The sequence below is a fragment of the Vanacampus margaritifer genome, chromosome 1 (assembly GCF_051991255.1).
Source record: "Vanacampus margaritifer isolate UIUO_Vmar chromosome 1, RoL_Vmar_1.0, whole genome shotgun sequence".
NCBI lineage: Eukaryota > Metazoa > Chordata > Actinopteri > Syngnathiformes > Syngnathidae > Vanacampus > Vanacampus margaritifer.
Window position 1 is genome coordinate 4,507,151 of NC_135432.1, and position 18,488 is coordinate 4,525,638.

The 18,488-nt window shown below is 38.8% G+C and overlaps 1 protein-coding gene across 3 annotated transcripts in view; it reads right to left on the minus strand.

Moving 5' to 3' along the window:
* cenpe (centromere protein E) overlaps window positions 1-18,488 on the minus strand; it is a 28,370-nt gene that overhangs the window by 8,586 nt on the left and 1,296 nt on the right. For 2 of the 3 annotated variants that reach the window (XM_077577757.1, XM_077577753.1), the window contains exons 2-39: window positions 18,027-18,139; window positions 17,828-17,917; window positions 17,635-17,753; window positions 17,420-17,539; window positions 16,933-17,014; window positions 16,794-16,861; window positions 16,337-16,411; window positions 15,729-15,780; window positions 15,552-15,639; window positions 14,807-14,936; window positions 13,222-13,341; window positions 12,824-12,976; window positions 12,584-12,734; window positions 12,318-12,414; window positions 11,919-12,162; window positions 11,778-11,834; window positions 10,774-10,941; window positions 10,258-10,332; window positions 10,022-10,090; window positions 9,645-9,776; window positions 9,161-9,338; window positions 8,912-9,066; window positions 8,466-8,564; window positions 7,151-7,300; window positions 6,919-7,002; window positions 6,667-6,783; window positions 6,476-6,589; window positions 5,142-5,255; window positions 4,821-5,021; window positions 3,766-3,879; window positions 3,458-3,679; window positions 3,172-3,285; window positions 2,851-3,045; window positions 2,086-2,199; window positions 1,645-1,845; window positions 999-1,079; window positions 336-461; window positions 10-204 (exon numbers count right to left, since the gene is read on the minus strand). In XM_077577757.1, coding sequence (XP_077433883.1) covers window positions 10-204; window positions 336-461; window positions 999-1,079; window positions 1,645-1,845; window positions 2,086-2,199; window positions 2,851-3,045; window positions 3,172-3,285; window positions 3,458-3,679; window positions 3,766-3,879; window positions 4,821-5,021; window positions 5,142-5,255; window positions 6,476-6,589; window positions 6,667-6,783; window positions 6,919-7,002; window positions 7,151-7,300; window positions 8,466-8,564; window positions 8,912-9,066; window positions 9,161-9,338; window positions 9,645-9,776; window positions 10,022-10,090; window positions 10,258-10,332; window positions 10,774-10,941; window positions 11,778-11,834; window positions 11,919-12,162; window positions 12,318-12,414; window positions 12,584-12,734; window positions 12,824-12,976; window positions 13,222-13,341; window positions 14,807-14,936; window positions 15,552-15,639; window positions 15,729-15,780; window positions 16,337-16,411; window positions 16,794-16,861; window positions 16,933-17,014; window positions 17,420-17,539; window positions 17,635-17,753; window positions 17,828-17,917; window positions 18,027-18,139 — 4,777 coding nt within the window. The remainder of the gene's footprint in view (window positions 1-9; window positions 205-335; window positions 462-998; window positions 1,080-1,644; window positions 1,846-2,085; window positions 2,200-2,850; window positions 3,046-3,171; window positions 3,286-3,457; window positions 3,680-3,765; window positions 3,880-4,820; window positions 5,022-5,141; window positions 5,256-6,475; window positions 6,590-6,666; window positions 6,784-6,918; window positions 7,003-7,150; window positions 7,301-8,465; window positions 8,565-8,911; window positions 9,067-9,160; window positions 9,339-9,644; window positions 9,777-10,021; window positions 10,091-10,257; window positions 10,333-10,773; window positions 10,942-11,777; window positions 11,835-11,918; window positions 12,163-12,317; window positions 12,415-12,583; window positions 12,735-12,823; window positions 12,977-13,221; window positions 13,342-14,806; window positions 14,937-15,551; window positions 15,640-15,728; window positions 15,781-16,336; window positions 16,412-16,793; window positions 16,862-16,932; window positions 17,015-17,419; window positions 17,540-17,634; window positions 17,754-17,827; window positions 17,918-18,026; window positions 18,140-18,488) is intronic. The other variant, XM_077577763.1, reaches the window with a different exon arrangement.

Genomic DNA, 18,488 nt, shown 5'->3' on the forward strand with positions numbered 1-18,488 from the left:
ATTATTTACATGAATATTCTGGAGAGTCCTCAAATTCTTGAGTCCCAGCTCACAGACGACGTTGTGAGCTTTCCGCGTGTCTTGAGGAAAGGAGCCGTAGTCGTCGTCGTTCAGGAAACATTCCACCACCAGGGCGCCACGTTGGAACGCGGCGTGAGGCTGGCTGGCTTTGTCGATAAATTGCTGGAATCTTCCAAACAATTCCTGTAAACGGGATCATTTGAGGCGTATGAGAAAAGTACTGAAGGTTGCGCAATCCTTGTGATGTGAAAGCGAAGAGAAATCATATCAACACATCCAGACACGCCGTGCGAATGCAACACGATGCATTTTACCTGAAGACGCAAAGTCAAGTCATGCAGCCTTGATGACGCCGTCACCCCGGAAACCATCAAGTCCCAGTCGCAACTTCGAAGCTTCTCATTGGCTACAGAGATGCTTGCGTTTGGTTCGACCAGCAACTGAAAAGGCCAACGAGAACAGGAGGAAGAAACCTTGAGTGTCAATGAACAGTTTTATGATGAGGAAAACCAGTGGTCTAAACTACTGAGTATACTTTGTGCCAATTTGGGCATACATACATTTTAGTTTTTATTAACCCAACTATTTCAAAAAACATCTCATTCATAGCACCCATAAGACAATTGAAATAAAATGTGCAACCTTTGTCTTATGCTTGTTAAATTAAGTTTAGAATCATCTAAGGTTTGCTGGTGGAGGTAAGTCAACCTTATGTAAACACTATGCAAAAAAAAAAAAGAAAAGAAAAGAAAAATTAAGTCAATTCCAATATGCCCTTCAAATGTTTCAGTCCAATAATAGTTTTGTTTTGCTCCAGTTGTTGACCCAAACTACTAAAGATCAGCCAGTTTTACTGTCTTCTGTACAGAACAATAACAAACATTTACTTACTTTTCATGGGAAAGAGTGTGGCTTTAAACCTGGCGGATATGTAAAGAACAGAACTAAAAGTGAAAAAAACGGAGTTAATAACAAACCTGCTGTGATGCGACGGCCTCAGCTTGAGCCACCGTTTCATTTTCCTTGAATGTTTTCAGCTGCTCCTTTAGTTGCTGTAACTAAAAAGGCAATCAATAAGCATTTGTAAGAAATCCTCATTCACAATATTTGTTTGTTAAGGCCAAGTTTGAGCATTAGTATTTAGAAGACGAAGAAGAAATATGCATTGTTGCATGTTCTGATCAAAATCGGCACGCCTTGTTCTTTGGCGTCTGTGACAAAGTCTTAAAAAGCCGATGAATGGACCCAACTCACGCTGAATGTTGGCCTCCAGTTTTCAAGCTGCAAACTTAACCGATTCGGCTCAATCGTGTTCTCTTACATTGCAGAGATCAACAATAACGTAGCTCTTTAATAGTCAATTAGTCTTGTGCCATCCTTGAATTGTCATTTCTTTGCATGGATGGAAGCACATATTTTGTCTGCATTTAAAATAGCATTTGCCATGGTTAGGAAGTACTATGATGTGCCCCGCGAATTAGGGCTAGTGAAAAATTGTTCACATATTTCCAATATCGTGCAGCCCGAACATACAGGCTGAGCTTCAGGAAAACTACTAAAAGCACTGAAGGTTATAGACTGAGCAAAATTTTCCACAAGTAGAATTGTGTCAAACAAACAAACCTCAAGACTATGCGTTTCTGCCATCAGCTCCAGTTGTGCTCTAAGCTGGCTCGTCTCCTGCCGCAGTACCTCAAGTTGGTCATGCAGCTGATCTCGCTCCTCACTGAGAGACGTCACTTGACACACCAGCTTTTCCATCTCAGATTGAGTGTTGTCTCGCTCCGCGGTCACACACTCGAGCTCCTCAGTCAGCGCCTGGATCTGTGAGATTTTGGTTTCAATGAAATGTTTACGACTATTTACACAGTAAACACCATAAAATATCAGTATAAAATAGAGAGCGGAAGTATATTTAGAAATAAAGCCATAGGTCCATATTAACAAAGATGATAATAAATGCCTGATTTTGAAGTTCTTGAGTTTTACTCGCGTTTTCATTCCTCAACAGGTCGACCTCTTTTCAAATATAAAAATAAGTCAGTATGACAACTCATTACTTACGCTTTCCTTTAAATCAAACTCCTTCTCACTGACTTGGACAAGATTACAATTATTCTGCTTCAGCTCTTCAATCTCATCTTGAAGGGACTGTAGAATATTTTGAGACTCTTTGACCTAAAAGAGGAAACAAGGAGTTTACAGATTTCTTCAAGTTAAATTGAAGACATTTAAAAGGCAATAAAAAAACCAACTAAAAAACGTAATGCCCATTAGTAGGGGTGGGCGATAATCATCGTTATCGATATTCAACTTGGCTTTCACGATGTCCAATTGGACATTATCGAGTTTTAATACTATCTCTAAATGGGGGACGCGGCTCAATTGATTGGCTGAAAAGTAGGAGGAAGTGATGAAAGTTCATTTGGCGAATCAACGTGCAGAGACGGACGGAAGAGGAGGAAGTAATATGTCTTCGTTCTGCAAATCAGCGGGCAGACTTCAGTCACGTGACTCGGTGGCGCCAGCCGTGAGGAAGACGGGAGAAGTGTTTACAAGTGACAACACGGAATCAAAGTCTCGTATTAGTGACTAATAAACTTAGCAAGACTGAAGTCCACCTCCCAAGCCTGGAAATAATTTGGGGTTGACAAGACCAAAATAACTAGGGGTTCACCGATCGATCAGCCGGCCGATTTCCTTAGTTTTCATCTCCCTCCTCAGAGGTCTAAAAAAGTCAGCCACTGTCCTCTTTTGCTGAGATGACTAATAGGCTTTTCATTTTTATTTCAGAGAACTACTTAGTAAGTAGAATTGTGTCAAACAAACCTCAAGACGATGTGTTCCTGCCATCAGCTCCAGTTCTGCTCTTAGCTGGCTCGTCTCCTGCCGCAGTACCTCAAGTTGGTCATGCAGCTGATCTCGCTCTTCACCGAGAGACGTCACTTGACACACCAGCTTCTCCATCTCAGATTGAGTGTTGTCTCGCTCCGCAGTCACACACTCGAGCTCCTCAGCCAGCCTCTGTGAGGATGTGAGACTTTCATTTAAAGGAAGTAACTACAACTGTATGCACAGTAAATATGATAAAATATCAGTATAAAATGTATCAAGAACTTCAGTATATTTAACAAAGAAAATACTTCCTGCCTGATTTTTAGATTCGCCAGCATATCTGTTTTCATTCATCAACAGGTTGACCTCTTCCTGTAGAAGTCCGATCTTTTCTTGAGCCATCATAAGCTCAGCCTGGCACTCCGTCTTCTGAAAATGATCCACATTTTCAACATGAACAAATACAGTGCACTTCTATTAAGACCACAAATTGACCCGTCGTGTACCCAACTTCGCCTCAGGATGACTTAACCGGTTGCACGGTATGCATACAATCGATCAAGTTTACAACCAAGCCTTTAAGATATGCAAAGTATCTCACCATGTCCTCATTTTCCTCCACTTCTGTTCTGAGTTGAATATTGTCCTTTCTCAGTTCCTCCACCGTCTCAAGGAGTTGATCCGTCTCTTCACTGAGAAACTTCACTCTGGATAGCAACTTGTGATTCTCTTCCGTGAAAGCCTGATGTCCAGCCTCCTTGTTCAAACATAGGGCATCCCGCTCTGCTTTTACAGTTTCAAGCTCGGCACTCAAAATCTTTATCTGTTTAAAAGGAGGGGTATTTTATGAGCACCGACGACACTTAACAGAAACAAAAATAAGTCAACATGACAACTCTCATTACTTACACTTTCCTTTAAATCAAACTGCTTCTCACAGACTTGGACAAGATTACAATTATTCTGCTTTAGCTCTTCAATCTCATCTTGAAGGGACTGTAGAAGATTTTGAGACTCTTTGACCTAAAAGAGGAAACAAGGAGTTTACAGATCAGGGTCCCTTACAGGTTTCTTTGAGTTAATATGAAGACATTTAAAAGGCAATAAAAAAACAACTTAATACCCATTAGTAGGGGTGGGCGGTAATCATCGTCATCGATATTCAACTCGTCTTTTCACAATGTCCAATTGGACATTATCGAGTTTTAATACTATCTCTAAACTTCAACTTATTGGCTGAAAAGTAGGAGGAAGTGATGAAAGTTCATTTGGCGAATCAGCGTGCAGAGACGGAAGAGGAGGAAGTGATAAGTCTTGATTCTGCAAATCAGCGGGCAGGATTCAGTCACGTGACTCGGTGGTGCCAGCCGTGAGAAGTGTTTACAAGTGACAACATGGAATCGATGTCTTGTATTAGTGACTAATAAACTTAGCAAGACTTAAGTCCACGTGCCTATTCTGGAAATTATTTGGGGTTGACAAGACCAAAATAGGGGTGCATCGATCGATCAGTCGGTCGATTTATCGGCCCCGATTTCCTTTGTTTTGGGAGATCGGTCCTTAAATATAAACCGATCTTTTCCACTGATCTCATCTCCCTCCTCAGAGGTCTAAAAAAGTCAGCCACTGTCCTCTTTTGCTGAGATGACTAATAGGCTTTTCGTTTTTATTTCAGAGAACTACTTAATTTGCAGTTAAAACAACCAGTTTGTATTATTTCACAGATATTGGTCAATATTTTTCAATAGAATAAGATTGGAACTCTGAAGGTGTATGCTGCTTGTTATGAAAAAAAAAAAAAAATCAATCGAGATCGGAAAAATCAGGATTGGCAGCTCAAACTTTTTAAAAGATTGGAAAATTGTGATCGGTGCACCATGCTGATCTTCAGAATTTTTTTTACAAAACACCAAAAGTTTAAGGCTGAACTCAATTTTCCACAAGTAGAATTGTGTCAAACAAACCTCAAGACGATGTGTTCCTGCCATCAGCTCCAGTTCTGCTCTTAGCTGGCTCGTCTCCTGCCGCAGTACCTCAAGTTGGTCATGCAGCTGATCTCGCTCTTCACTGAGAGACGTCACTTGACACACCAGCTTCTCCATCTCAGATTGAGTGTTGTCTCGCTCCGCGGTCACACACTCGAGCTCCTCAGCCAGCTTCTGGATCTGTGAGGATGTGAGACTTTGGTTTAAAGAAAATAACTGTATGCAGAGTAAATATGATAAAATATCAGTATAAAATGTGTCAAGAACTTCAGTATATTTAACAAAGAAAATACTCCATGCCTGATTTTTAGATTCGCCAGCATATCTGTTTTCATTCACAAACAGGTTGACCTCTTCCTGTAGAAGTCCGATCTTTTCTTGAGCCATCATAAGCTCAGCCTGGCACTCCGTCTTCTGAAAATGATCCACATTTTCAACATGAACAAACAGTGGACTTGTAGATATATCGTTCAGCCCTACCATGGGTCCTAAAAAATATATACGTAGTTCTCTGACTTTTAACGTGGTGATACGTTGCACGCCCACCCGCGGATAGGTGAATGGGAGGACATATGCCACGGAGGAGGCGGGACTTCCATAAGTCACACGCCTACGCGGTTTCCAGTTACTGTTGCGACGTAATAGGTCGCGTCCCAATACTCACACTGCCACCCTAGTGCGCCTCAATTTGCGGGTTCCCATTAATGGGTGCGACTGTGCAGGGTATCTCAGTTCTCCGAGGGCGTCTGTAGAGTGCTTCGGAAAACTGAGACAGTCTACGCGCTCACACCCATCAACGGGAACGCGCAATTGCGGGGCACAAGGGTGGATGTGCGAGTATTGGGACACGGCCTATATGTTGCAACAGTAACCGGAAACAGCGTGGGGGTGTGACTCATGGAAGTTTGTGGCATCTCCCCATAGGGCCTGTGCACTACGTCAGCCGACGTCATCGCCGCCATTTTCGAGTGAATAACATGTTAAAATACAATAATCGTGTGAGTTCTTCCAAAGACAAAATGGACCGCGAAGGCCGGGACCAATTACCTTGCAAAAACGAAAGTTATAAATGGTTTGGATCCCTATGAAATTCCCAATACGGAGTGGAGCAGCGACACTGACCGGATATTTCCGCATAATTTGTGTGCTGTGTGAGTGTCTACACCTCCGAACAGTTTAAAAATAAAAATGCCTCACGTGTCGTTTACAAACGGGTGATGCAGGACCTGCAGATGGTAAACACGGTGATACGGACGATGGTTCGTAATGTATTTGCTATTGTACCATAGCATGGAAGAATGAGAGACACGCATTGGCCTTACTAGGGTAGGTGCCAGTTTGTACAAATAATGATGGTCTGTTCTAAAAATAGCTCACCAGTGATCATGATACACGTTCTTAATTTACCAAATATTTTATAGTTTGTTTAAAAATTTAATAGATGGAGTTGAATAAAAGTAAGCGCTGTTCTTATTTACTCAAATATAAAAAACATAAATAAATAAAAAAAGGACAAAAATAGCAGCATAAAAGGGCCCAAAAAGAGGTACTTTTATAGGCACTGACAACAAAGACATGTCGGATGGACAAATCGTATGGGGAAAAATGTCAGTATGACAACTGTCATTACTTACACTTTGCTTTAAATCGCACTCCTCCTCAGTAACCTTGACAAGATTACAATTACTCTGCTTCAGCTCTTCAAACTCATCTTGAAGGGATTGTAGAAGATTTTGAGACTCTTCAACCTAAAAATGAGGAAACAAGGAGATTAAGTGAATTATTCACGACATGTTCCGTTCAAATAAATAACTAAATAACAAACTTGATGTTCCAGCTGAGCTTGTCTCTCTAGACCATTTCTTTCAATGTCATCATTTCTCTGAACTTGCTCTTGAAGCTGAGATTGGAGAGACTGTAGAAGACTTTGATTCTCTGCAGCCTATTTGACAAAAATGACCAGGTATCCCAATTTAGCTACATATAATATAGATAGAAATATTTGCAGTCTATGCCAAAATCGTTTCATCATCTGCAATGTGTTTTGACAACATGAAAAAGCAAAGCCTCGACTCACCTTATCAATAAATTGCTGCTGCTCTGCCTCTAGTTTCTTGTTATGGTCACTGACCTCTTGTAGAGTAGCCTGAAGTTGCTCTTTCTGAAAAGGGAAAACAAACATGACTGTGGGGAAAATAAATCAGACAGACTAAGCTGAGCTCACAACTGACTGTACAACAAATATGCATAACTGAGTAAAAAACACACAAAAAAAATCAACTTTTTTTTTTTACGTTTTGAAAACATACTTGTATTTGAAGCGTCTCAAGCTCTGCAGTCATGTCATCAAAAGACTTCCCTAAATTGGATGTTCGAGAATCTTCCAACTCTTTGAGCTGTTGTTTCAGAGTACCTATTCTCGCAAGTGCAGTCCTGAGCTCCTCCTGATTCTCAATTGTCTGTTTTGATGACAATTACATATGGAATGAATTATGAGGCTATGGCCTTGGACACGGAAATGAAAAAAAAAAAAAAACACACAAAAACGATGCTAGGACAGAAATTAACTCTTTGACTGCCAAGCATTTTCAGAAAAGAGAACATGTGGGTGCCAGCTGATTTAAGCATTTTGACTGATCTTTCAAGGTCCACAGGAAATGCTGTGTTTGGACTATGGAAACACAGATACTACCAAATGAAAGATTGAACTCTCATCTTTCATCAGAAAAAAAAGTTTGTTTCTACCTTATTCCGTTTTTCAGTAATCAACAATAGAAAATAGGTTAGTTTCACCCAAATGCTCTGTTTCGGACCAAAATACGTAGAAATCAAGCTTTTTGTGAAACGATATTATTTTTATGTACTCTAGTGAATCTGACACCTTTTTTTTCCCATGATGAATGATGCCACAAACAGTGCACATGCATATTTGAAATAGATTGGCAACACATTTTTTGTGCCAATTTCAATGTTTTCCGCTTGAATGGGTGGTAAGAGATGTTCTGATCCATCTTATCCACTCCATTCATGGTGGCATTGTTGTCCAGAACCAGTGTCTTCTCCATGATCAGACTGTACCCACTCTTCCGATGAATATGCATTGGACTCAGGGTACGTCCGCCTGTGCAGAAGTGCTCGGTTGTGCACCACGTTTTCCGGCGTTAGCATCGCTAGCCGGTGAGGCTTTACGACGTGATCGAAGCCGCCGCGTCAACGCTGCCAACATCGGCGTCACCATCATCAATGTGCTCTTTAGCACTGGTCGTTGCTTTTCATCTTTGAAAAAATGCTCAAGCGTGAGCTGCTTGCAACCGGTCGCCATTTTCGCTTCCTCAGCCATTCTCCCCTCAACACTCTAGCTCCGCCTCACGTCATCTACTACTGACTCCTACCCGATCTTGTCCAAAGAGAGTCATCGCTGCCATCTAGTGCCCATAAATAGTCATTGTACTAACTCTATCTGCTTGATACTTTGAACACAGCTGGCCAAGGCTTTCCTCCCGTTTCCATTAAAAAAACATAGTTAACGTCTTTTAACGTTTTTGGCGGCACTCACTTGGATTTTACTAAACGTTATTAAACGTTTTTGGCAGTCAAAGAGTTAAGAGGTTTAGTAGAGCTGACCATATCTATATTTTCTTGCAGATCCATCCGGAGCTGGTCTCTCTCCGCAGTAAGCATCGCAACCACTGATTCTTGCTTCTCCATCTCTTCAGCAGAAATCTGAACACAAGACATTAAGACAACATTTTTCTTATCCCCATATCTTTAAGTTCCTGTATAGACATTAGCCTACAGTACATTCTATGTCTCAGAAAATCTATTTTTGTAATAAATAAATAAATCAACATTTAATAATTGAATCAATTATGTTTAAAGTTACACTTTTCTTGGACAGCTCATTTTGAGAAAATCTGTAGGTCTACTTGTACTTTAAAGCTATTTCTTGTGGAATCTAGCAGTATAAATGGTCATACATATTGTGAAAATTAGAGGCTTGGAAAATGTTCTCCCCTGCCCCCCCCCAAAAGATGGCATTTTGAGTTTGAAGTTTTACACCATAAACAAACCTGCTCCTCCAGGTTGTTCACTTCATACGGGGGGGCCTGAAGTGACCTCAGTTCCTCCAGCTGAGCTCTCAGGATCCCCTCAGCTTCTTGAGATGCCGATAGCTCCGTTTTCAGGTTGGTCACTGTTCTCTCAAGTTCCACACTATCCATTATATCTGTGTACGGAAAAAGAATTTCATGACTTGCCATCACTCAAAATCCATTGCTGTCAAGCTGGGCAGTTGGATTACGACATATTGGAAAACGTACTTCTGGGGACTTTGCCATCAAGAAGAGACATTAGCTTCATGTTCTCACTAAACACAACATTGAGCTCTTTCTGGAGATCTGCCTGCATTTTCCTGAATTTGCATTTTTCAGCCTCAAGTTGCAAGCGCAGGGTGTCGACTTCCGCTTCCATCTTCTCATGGCTGAGTGACAGGGTCGTCTGAAAATAATGACGGCAACAAAATGAGCTTCGTGAAAAATGCTTACTGGCGGTTTATTCCAGGAGTTAATAAAAACATTTTTCTTTAATGTATTTGTAAAAATCAATTAACACCGGAATTTGCTATTCGCGGGCCGGCCTTGTCCTTATCCACCTTTAATATGGGCAGTCCACTGTGCAAATATTTATGAAAGGGCTGGTGGAACCAGCTCATAAATGATGACTTTTTTCTCACATGAATCTTCTGATGACAAATCCAAATGTTTTGATGTGACAGAAGTTGATATATTTTCTCTAATTTGTTACCTTCAACTCTTCCAGGGCAATGTTTTCACTGCGGAGGACAGCCCATTCTTTCTTTGTCTCTCTTCCAAGGACCTCAGCATCATCTAGAGAAAGGCGAAGCTTTGACACTTCTTCAGCCAAGTCCTTACCACACTGAAAAAAAAAAAAAAAGGGGGGGGGGGGGGTTAAGAGCTCAACTGCACACATCTACAAAGGAGTTAAAAAAACAAAGAGCCTTTAAATGACTTCTTGCACATACTAATTTTTAATTGGGTATAGAGTACAAAAATAAAATAATTGTGCAGGAATGTGGAACACATACACACCAGCAATGGTGAATTACATTAATTCAAAATAATAAGGGTCAATAGTGTGTATAACAAATACTCCATATGTACCATATCCTGAAGGTCATCAGCAATTTTGGTTTTCTTCTTCAGCTCTTCAGAGAGATTTTCCAAATATTTCTAAAAACAAAAAAAAACTACACATTAGATTTTTTTTAATGGATGTATTGAGGCAAATCCGGACTTTAAAAACTTGAAAAAAATGAAGCCACACACAAACATTTTTTTAAATTAATTTGAACAGTTTAAGTATTGCATATTGTTACTGAAATTATGTGTCACCTCACCTCAAGTTCCAAGTACTGGAGTTCACGGGAGTCAACCGCTTTCTCCAACGAGCTAATTTTATTTTGCATCTCGATCTGTGAGATCAAACATCAGGGAAATATTAACATTTTATGAAAAAAAAAAAATTATAAACCAATACATTGACCTCTACAAGTATTTGAACAAAGCAGTCCATTCCTTTGTTTTTGCTTTAGGAAGAAATATTTTGGGTTTGACAATGACAACACTGGAAAAAAAAAAAAAATGAAAACATGAAAAAAAATAAAATAATTTTGTGTAGCTCATTTGCTTATACAAAAACAGAATCTTGGCACATTGATAGTCAAAGCTTTAAAAATTATCCGCTTATTGCAATCTTTTGAAAATAGTGCCTGTAAAAAAATAAAATAAAAAAAACGCATTGCAAACTGCAGGGTATTTTAGTTGGTCGCTGAACAGATAGTTCTGACAATGTCGCCTGTAATCAAAATTCAATAGAACAATTCTTTTTGATTTAAATACATTTTCTTAATTACCTCATTAGTGTTTCTGAACTTTTCCTCAAGAGATACGAACTCCTCCAGCTCCACCCTTTCCTTCACCTCCTGTGCAAGAGCAGCGTTCTCCTTTGCCAGTATTTGGGTCTTCTCCATAGCAACACCCAAATCCTGCTTGAGATAGTCCCGCTCAGATTCCATCATATCCTGGAAAGGCATTCAACAACGAGACCTCCACAGTTAATGTTTCCTTTAAATCATAATTAGCTGGCGTGCATGTCATTTTGCTAGCATGATTGTTTAGAGCAGGTTAAACTTTTCCATGCAGCGACCGTTTCACAAACTAATCAAACCGATTACTGACATTTTTAACAATCATGAACAGCATTCAGTCAGACACATTTTGCGATTCTGATACGAAAGAAAATGTCAGAAATCCTTGAAAATGAAAAGAAGAAATCATGCTGAACCTTGCAAAAAGAAACGGTGCTTACTTAATGTGGCAAAAGCAGTCATTCATCAACATGCTTGAAAGCTTTGACCAGAGATATGCCATCATTTAAAATTATCTGTAGGAAATAATAATGTTTTGTAACATTTGTGTGTAAGTTGATGGAAGTTAATACCGGTAAAAATAGTTAAAAGCACCGTTGGAATCCCAGAAGCGGAGAAAAAAAAGAAAGAAAAGATTTTCTATATGCAAGGTGGCACAATAATTTTAGGGCCATATCACCAATGTAAAGGCAGATTATTCGATACAGCTCTTGTATTGGATATCAATTTAGTGTGCATACATTTATATGCTGTGCAAGTGGTTATACAGTTTTAGCCGAGGTCTACGGTACATATAATACGATAATTGTCTTTTTACCTAGGTTCACATTATAGATGTGTCTTAAATAAAGCTCCTGCTATCATGCAGGGAATTTGACCACTAATTATTAGTTCCCTAAAATGTCAACTCCATTCATTGTATATCACACGTCCACTATTTGCTATACTAAATCAATATAATGTTTCCTTTTGCAATTCAAGAAAGTTACCTTCTCTGTGGCCAGAATCTCAAAACGCTGGACAATCTCTGCAAGATCTATTTCCAGCTACAAAAAAATAAATAAGTGAGTTTAAAATGAAACCAAAACGGTGTGCAAGAGACCATGTAAACAAAATTCCGTTTGACACACCTGTTGGTCAGATTTCGACTGATTGTCGTTTTTTTCTTCAAGTTGTCTTTTCAGTTCCGCCATAGACAGCTCCAGCGTCTCTATTTTCTCCATGGCTTCAGCTTTTTGCTGAGCTTCACTTTTGAGCCTGAGGTCAACTTCTGCTGCCTTCTCCTCCATTGCCAGAATTTGATCCAAGGCTTGCTGTTTTTGCTGGCCTACTGTTTCAAGTTGGAGTTCCAGTTCTGATATTCTTTCAGCTGACCTAAGAGACATGAATGCATACACTGCAAACTAAATACTTATTATAATAATAATACTTATGTAACCATCTATATACAGGAACAAAAAAAAAAAAAAAGAATAAAATTTAAAAAACGCATTACAATAATTCAGTATTGATTATGATTGCACCATTACCTGTTTCCAAAGCTACGGATAGAAAATTCTTGATTTTCGCTTGAGTCTTCTGATGTCTCATCAGGAATCTCCCAGCTACCACAAAAGTCTTCATCTTCTATTAAAAACAAAAGTTATTAATTTAACTATGTTTCTTCGTTTCCTCTGATTGCCAGAGGCATGCTTTACCACAGGAAAAAAAGAAGGAAAAAAAGCCTTGCAGTACTACAGTATTAACATGTAATGAGAAACGGGACTAACTTGAATGTGTCTGTTATTGTGCTTACCTTCACCCAGCTCCATCACACAAGAGAAATCGGCTTTCCTCTTCAGACTGAAAGAGTCAGCAATGTTCCGGGCTGATGGTCCATCTTCACTTGCAGAAGAGTGGGCCAAGCGTAACATTTTCCCTCCCCATGTAACTCTGCGTTTGGGCACCTTTGAAACAAGAATCACAGAGGTTGTTAAGGGAGGGGGAGGAAAAAAAATCTGAATTTAAATACTGTAACATTTTGACCGCTAGTTACCTTTTGTACACGAGTCAGGTTGTTGCTCGTGACAAGCAGTTTGGTGAGGTTTTTTATTCTGTCCTCTTGGTCTACTTGAAGTTGATGTTTTTCTTGGAGAAGTTGAGCGAGCACCTCTTTCTCCGTTACTGTGGTCTGTGTTTCTGAGGAAACCTGTCGTTTGGGGATGACTCGGTAAATGCATTATAAACTATTCTTGGTTTGGTTTGTTTATTTATTTAGCACAATTTAAAAACAGTGAAAGGAGGGAATGAAGCCTAAATGGCTTGTACAAGATTCCACTCCACACTCAAAGAGTCATGTCAAACTAAAAAAAATTCTTCCCAAAAAAATGATTCTTCAATAACACTTATGCAGATGCACAAAGCATTTTAGAACCCAAAAAAAAAGTCTCTTGCCTCCTGAAGTCGTCTCTTGAGGTCAACAATTTCATTACGATATCTTTTGAGCAGCGCGCCGTCATCAGAAACTTCTGTTACATGGGGATCATTCTTCATTTTCTTCGCAGTGCTGGCAAACTTCAGAATGAACACATTGCAAAATTATTTAAACACCAAGCAACATCCAACAATAAATGTCAACCAAATATTGTGCAAAAAAAATACAAGCACCAAACTTGCACATGAACAACTGCACTTCAACATATATAAATATATAAGATATATAAATCAGCACAAAGGCTTACACGTAGTGATGCACCGAATATTTGGCCAACAAATTTATTTTTAATTCAAGCTGAAAGAATATGGCCGAAACAGGATGTGGTGACGCAAGCAAAAAAAAAAAAAAAAAAACTAAAACAAAAAAAATAAACGCTCCAAGCAAGTGTCTGTTTGAATTAAACACCAAAAACGGGAGTGAGTGTCCACCTTGCCGCTCGCTGGCGTTTGTGAGTACCGGCAGTTTCATTGTGCACACCGGAGAAGGAGAGGGTCGCCTGGTAAACTATGTCAAAAAAGAAAGCGCTGCACTATAGGTGAGCCACTCTTTCTCCTACAGCACCTTCCTTTTTTTTTCTTTGATGTGAGCCCCTCGAGCGCTTCCACTTTTTCACTTGCATTCTGGTGGCCGTGCTAAATACTTTGGCTAATGTAAACACTATTGCTATCTCCGGGGCGCAGTGTGTGACTCTGCAGTCCGTTCCCAAAGCAGATTCGCTGGTGCGAAGAAATGTATTTATTTTTCAAACCTTGGTGAATATGTTAATGTGCGCCACACCGTGTCCCGCTCCAAATAGCCTACAAATGCGTCATCCGCACCGCACGCATATGTGCCCGCTGGTGCGAAGTACTGTACATTGACTATGAAGTGCAATTGCACCGCCAGAAAATGCTCAGTTGTTCACCCCGCGTCATTTGCCAACATGTCTCAGGCCTAAATATTTTATATTATCGCTTTAATTAATTATAATAAATGTAATGATAATAAAAAAAATTGGCATCATTTTTTTTCCGTCATTTCGGTTTTCGGCCAAGTATTTCTCGGTTTTGGCCCAAAAAATGTATTTCGGTGCATCACTACTTACATATACATTTGTACTGACTTATACCTGATTTAAATATTGTTGTTGTACTTTATTTTTATGCATCCTTTTAAACACAATCAGTGATTCACACCTTTTCAGATTAATTCCAAAATTATTCCACAGCTTTACACCAATAAATTGTAATACACCTTTGCGTAATATTTATTGTTGTTTTGATTTTTTTTTTATAGACACTTGTACCCCCCAAATCATAGCCACTGTCTCTGATTTCAAACAGCTATTGAATATTGTTGCAAAGTAGGTTGTTGTGTACCTTGTACATTATTTGCACAATTTTAAACTCCACTAAATAATAAAATTCCATTTGTTTAATTTGATGAATAGTGAATCTGTTGGTTCTGTAAATTTTGATCAATTAATAAATCTCATTGCTCTTTTTTGTCATTTCTAATGACATCATAAAGAAAACTGCCATGCAAGAAATTGTATATTCCAACCTGTAGAGTGCGGAGTGTCTCATCGAGTGATGCAGTCGTGATTGTGCAGAGGATGACAGTTTTGGCGTTTCCACCCAGGGAGTTCTGAAGAATGCGTGTCAACTTACTGTCTCTGTAGTTTATGAAATTTCTGGAAACACAATGATGTTAAGAATAATTCAGAATTTTAGTGTTAAATACAAGATGTTAGGTTTTATTTATGTTTTTTCTTTTTAACATGACTGTGGTTTCATTTACATAGTGACTATCTGTACATATAAAAATCACTATTGTGAGACATGAGCAGTGACAGATGGAATCGTTGAAGCAGTCACAACAATTAACTACGGTGACTGACTACTTCCGTAAATACTGGCACGAGGACACCCCCCTTTTAGCTGTTCAACAAAGTGCCTGACGTTAAGAGCGCATGCAAGGACCCCATAGTAGTCCAACAATATGCCCAATGTAAAATACACCATTAACGCAACGTAGCATTTGTTTATCCACTGATGCCAACACACCACAACAAAAATGGTGAGGTCTTTTTTGTGTAAATACTGTACTGGGTGTACATCAAAAAACCATAAATAGTAATTAAAATAGGAATTTTCTGTTTTTGGAGCTTGGGAACGGATTAATTGCATTTACATTATTTCCTGTGAGAATTTTTTTTCCCGAGGTTGAACAATTGGGACTTTGAACACTCCACAGGAACGAATTGTGTTCAAACTCCGAGGTACAACTGTATCTACATTTGACGTACCTTTGGCTTTCTTCACCAAGCTTCTTTATCACTTGGCCAAGAGTGAAAAGGCTGCGATTGATATTGCAGCCTTCTTTCAAGCGTGTACCTAACAAGCAAATTCATTCAAGTCAATTGTTGACATAACATTAAAGCAAGCGAGGTTTCAATTACGGTGCAAAACTGCATTTTCTTTACCTTCAGCCCCCGTTTGGCTTGCTCTCTCTGATCCAGCCAGATCAACTAAATTCTGAGACGGATAAAAAGGGAGAAAATCAAAATGACTGCACAGTGCACGCTTTTGCTGACAGACTGACACAGTTGCAGTTCCTAATGTTTTGTTTTTTTTTTAACAAACCAGTATTAATCAAATTCACTGCCATAGCTAAATTGAAGTCACTTCGTCCAATATTGACTAATGGTTCCAGAGAAGAAAATACAGCAGCAAAAAGAAGAAAAAAAAAAGATTTTCTAAAAATGAAGTTTATCATTCATTATTATGGTCTCTTGGGAAATGTTCTCTTCTGTATTAAACATAAATGTTATTTAACCACAACAACAACAAAAAAAAAAAAAGTATTTATTTTTAATACTGGAATAGTCAATAGAATTTTCAGTGGGATAGCCAAATCCCAAAATATTTGACAGCCCTACATTTTTGAATGCAGTGGTTCAAGAGTAGTGCCTACAAATTTGGCAGCAGACGACCATGACCAAGGAAAAAACGATGCCAAGCAATGAACTAAGATCTGCCTTTTGGCAAACGTGATCAACACAAAGTAGACCGCAAAGAAAAGCATGCTTACTAAATGGGAAACAATGATGGCTCCATCTGCATTTTCACCTGATGCCAGGTCGGTCCTTTCACGACTCTCTAGGATCTAAATCACAGAAGAGCATTTGTTATTGACAATTATTTTTCTAGATAATTAAATAGATATCTTCATTAAAACAATAAAGCACATAGAAGCCATAAGACAACTTTTCAATTATTATATTTGCAACTGAAGTTTTGACAATGCATACACAGACATGAACCACTTCTGCCTTTATAATCTATATATTTTAATATTTAAATGTAATTTGTTAGAAAGTGTTATGTTGAGGTTAATCAGTGCATAAACACTTTTGAAATTATTTTTTTTTACGCAAATATATGTAGGGATTCACAAGAAAAAATAGAGTAGAAGGATATGATCGAAAAGTGCAGTCATAAACTTGTCAAAAGAATCAAAATGCAGAATATTGTTCTATGTTGCTTACCATTCGAAAAACGGTGTGCGAACGGCTGCTGCGCTGGTTCATTTCAGTCTTTCCATAGTGACGGTTTTCTGCAGGATCAAATTTGCACACGGCATGAAATAATTCTTCCGCATGGCCGGAGCTACTTACTCAGACTTACTCTCTCCTTTGCGAATCCAGGCCAATACTTGTGCCGAAGAGGTCACCAGTTCCTCAGTCAGGTCAGCTACATAGATGGTTTTCTGCACAGAGTAGATAACAACTATGCTGAACATTCAAAATTACAATTCAAAAACATTTTTTTTTTAATTTATTTGTTTTTTTTAAAAAAAGGAGAGCAATGATGATGTCAAATCGAATGAACAATACTGAGCTCTAGAGGGAAAAAATAAATAAAAAATTACAAAATGCCATTACCGACGAGACCAGAAAACTAAAATGACAGAGCACATTTCTAAAAATAAATAAATAAATAAATAAAAAATAAAAAAATGTATTTAAAAAAAGAGCCGTAACTTCCCCCCCTCTACAAAAATGTGGGTCTCATAAAACAGGCAAGACTCAACGAGCAAGGTACAGATTAAATAGTTACCCTAATAGCACAGCAAACGACGTATGAAGAGCACTCCGATGGATAGACAACTTACGTTTATGGTCTCTCTGACTTCCAAAGGTTTTCTTCTCCATTTGTCTACAAGGAGATCAGTCACGGTTTCATTGTATATTTCCAAGTAAGACACCCTGAGAAGAAACTCCTTCTTTGGACACTGTACAGCAAAAAAAAAAAAAAAGAGAACAGGAGTGATCAAATAATATTGAGCAAACAAATATGGCAAAACATAAAATCAATCACATATTGGACCTTTTTAATGGTTTCAAAGACATTGTCAACAGCCAGCGGTATGACACCAGGAACGTGGTCACTGCCCATCATTGTGAATGTCTTTCCGGAGGATGTCTGACCGTAAGCAAATATGGTACCTGTTTAAAGCAAAACCGGCGAGAATTGACACATGCGCAAGAACATGAAGCGTTCATGTGCTATTACTACCAACCATTGTATCCTTCCACAGTTGAAACAACCAATGGCTTTGCGATATCCTGGTATAACTGATTGGTTGTTTCTTCAGGAGTGAAGACTCTGTCTGTACAAAACATAGACGTTGACCATAGATTTTATACTGTGACCGTATTTCACGCTCTGTAGATTCATAGAAAAATATGCAAAGTGTATTGTTGTGCCGAAAACCATACCAAAAGTGAAACACTTTGTTGAACTGCCATCGTCAATCTGATGAATTAATTTCTTGTCCGTTTTCCAAAAGACTTGAACAGGCTCTTTCTTTTCTGATGAAGCACATTCTTCCCTGTAACAAAGAAACATTGAAGCGATTAGATATTTTAACGTTGCAGTTTTGGGAATAGGATACTTGCCGTTTTAAAAAAGTGTGTGTGTGGGGGGGCACTGTTTACGTCGGCCTCATCTTGTTTAGCGGTTTTCAACGTGTGTGTGTGTGTGTGTGTGTGTGTGTGTGTGTGTAGTTGAGGTCAAGAAAAATTAAGATTAATGATTATGTTGACGTGCCATATAAGGCCATGCCGTTTCAAGAAGTGGCAGGTGGTGTTTGCACGATTCATGTCAAATGTATTTATATAGCTAACATTTTTTTCATTCCTATATATGCTTTGATGTTTGAATCTTTAGCAGTTGATCAG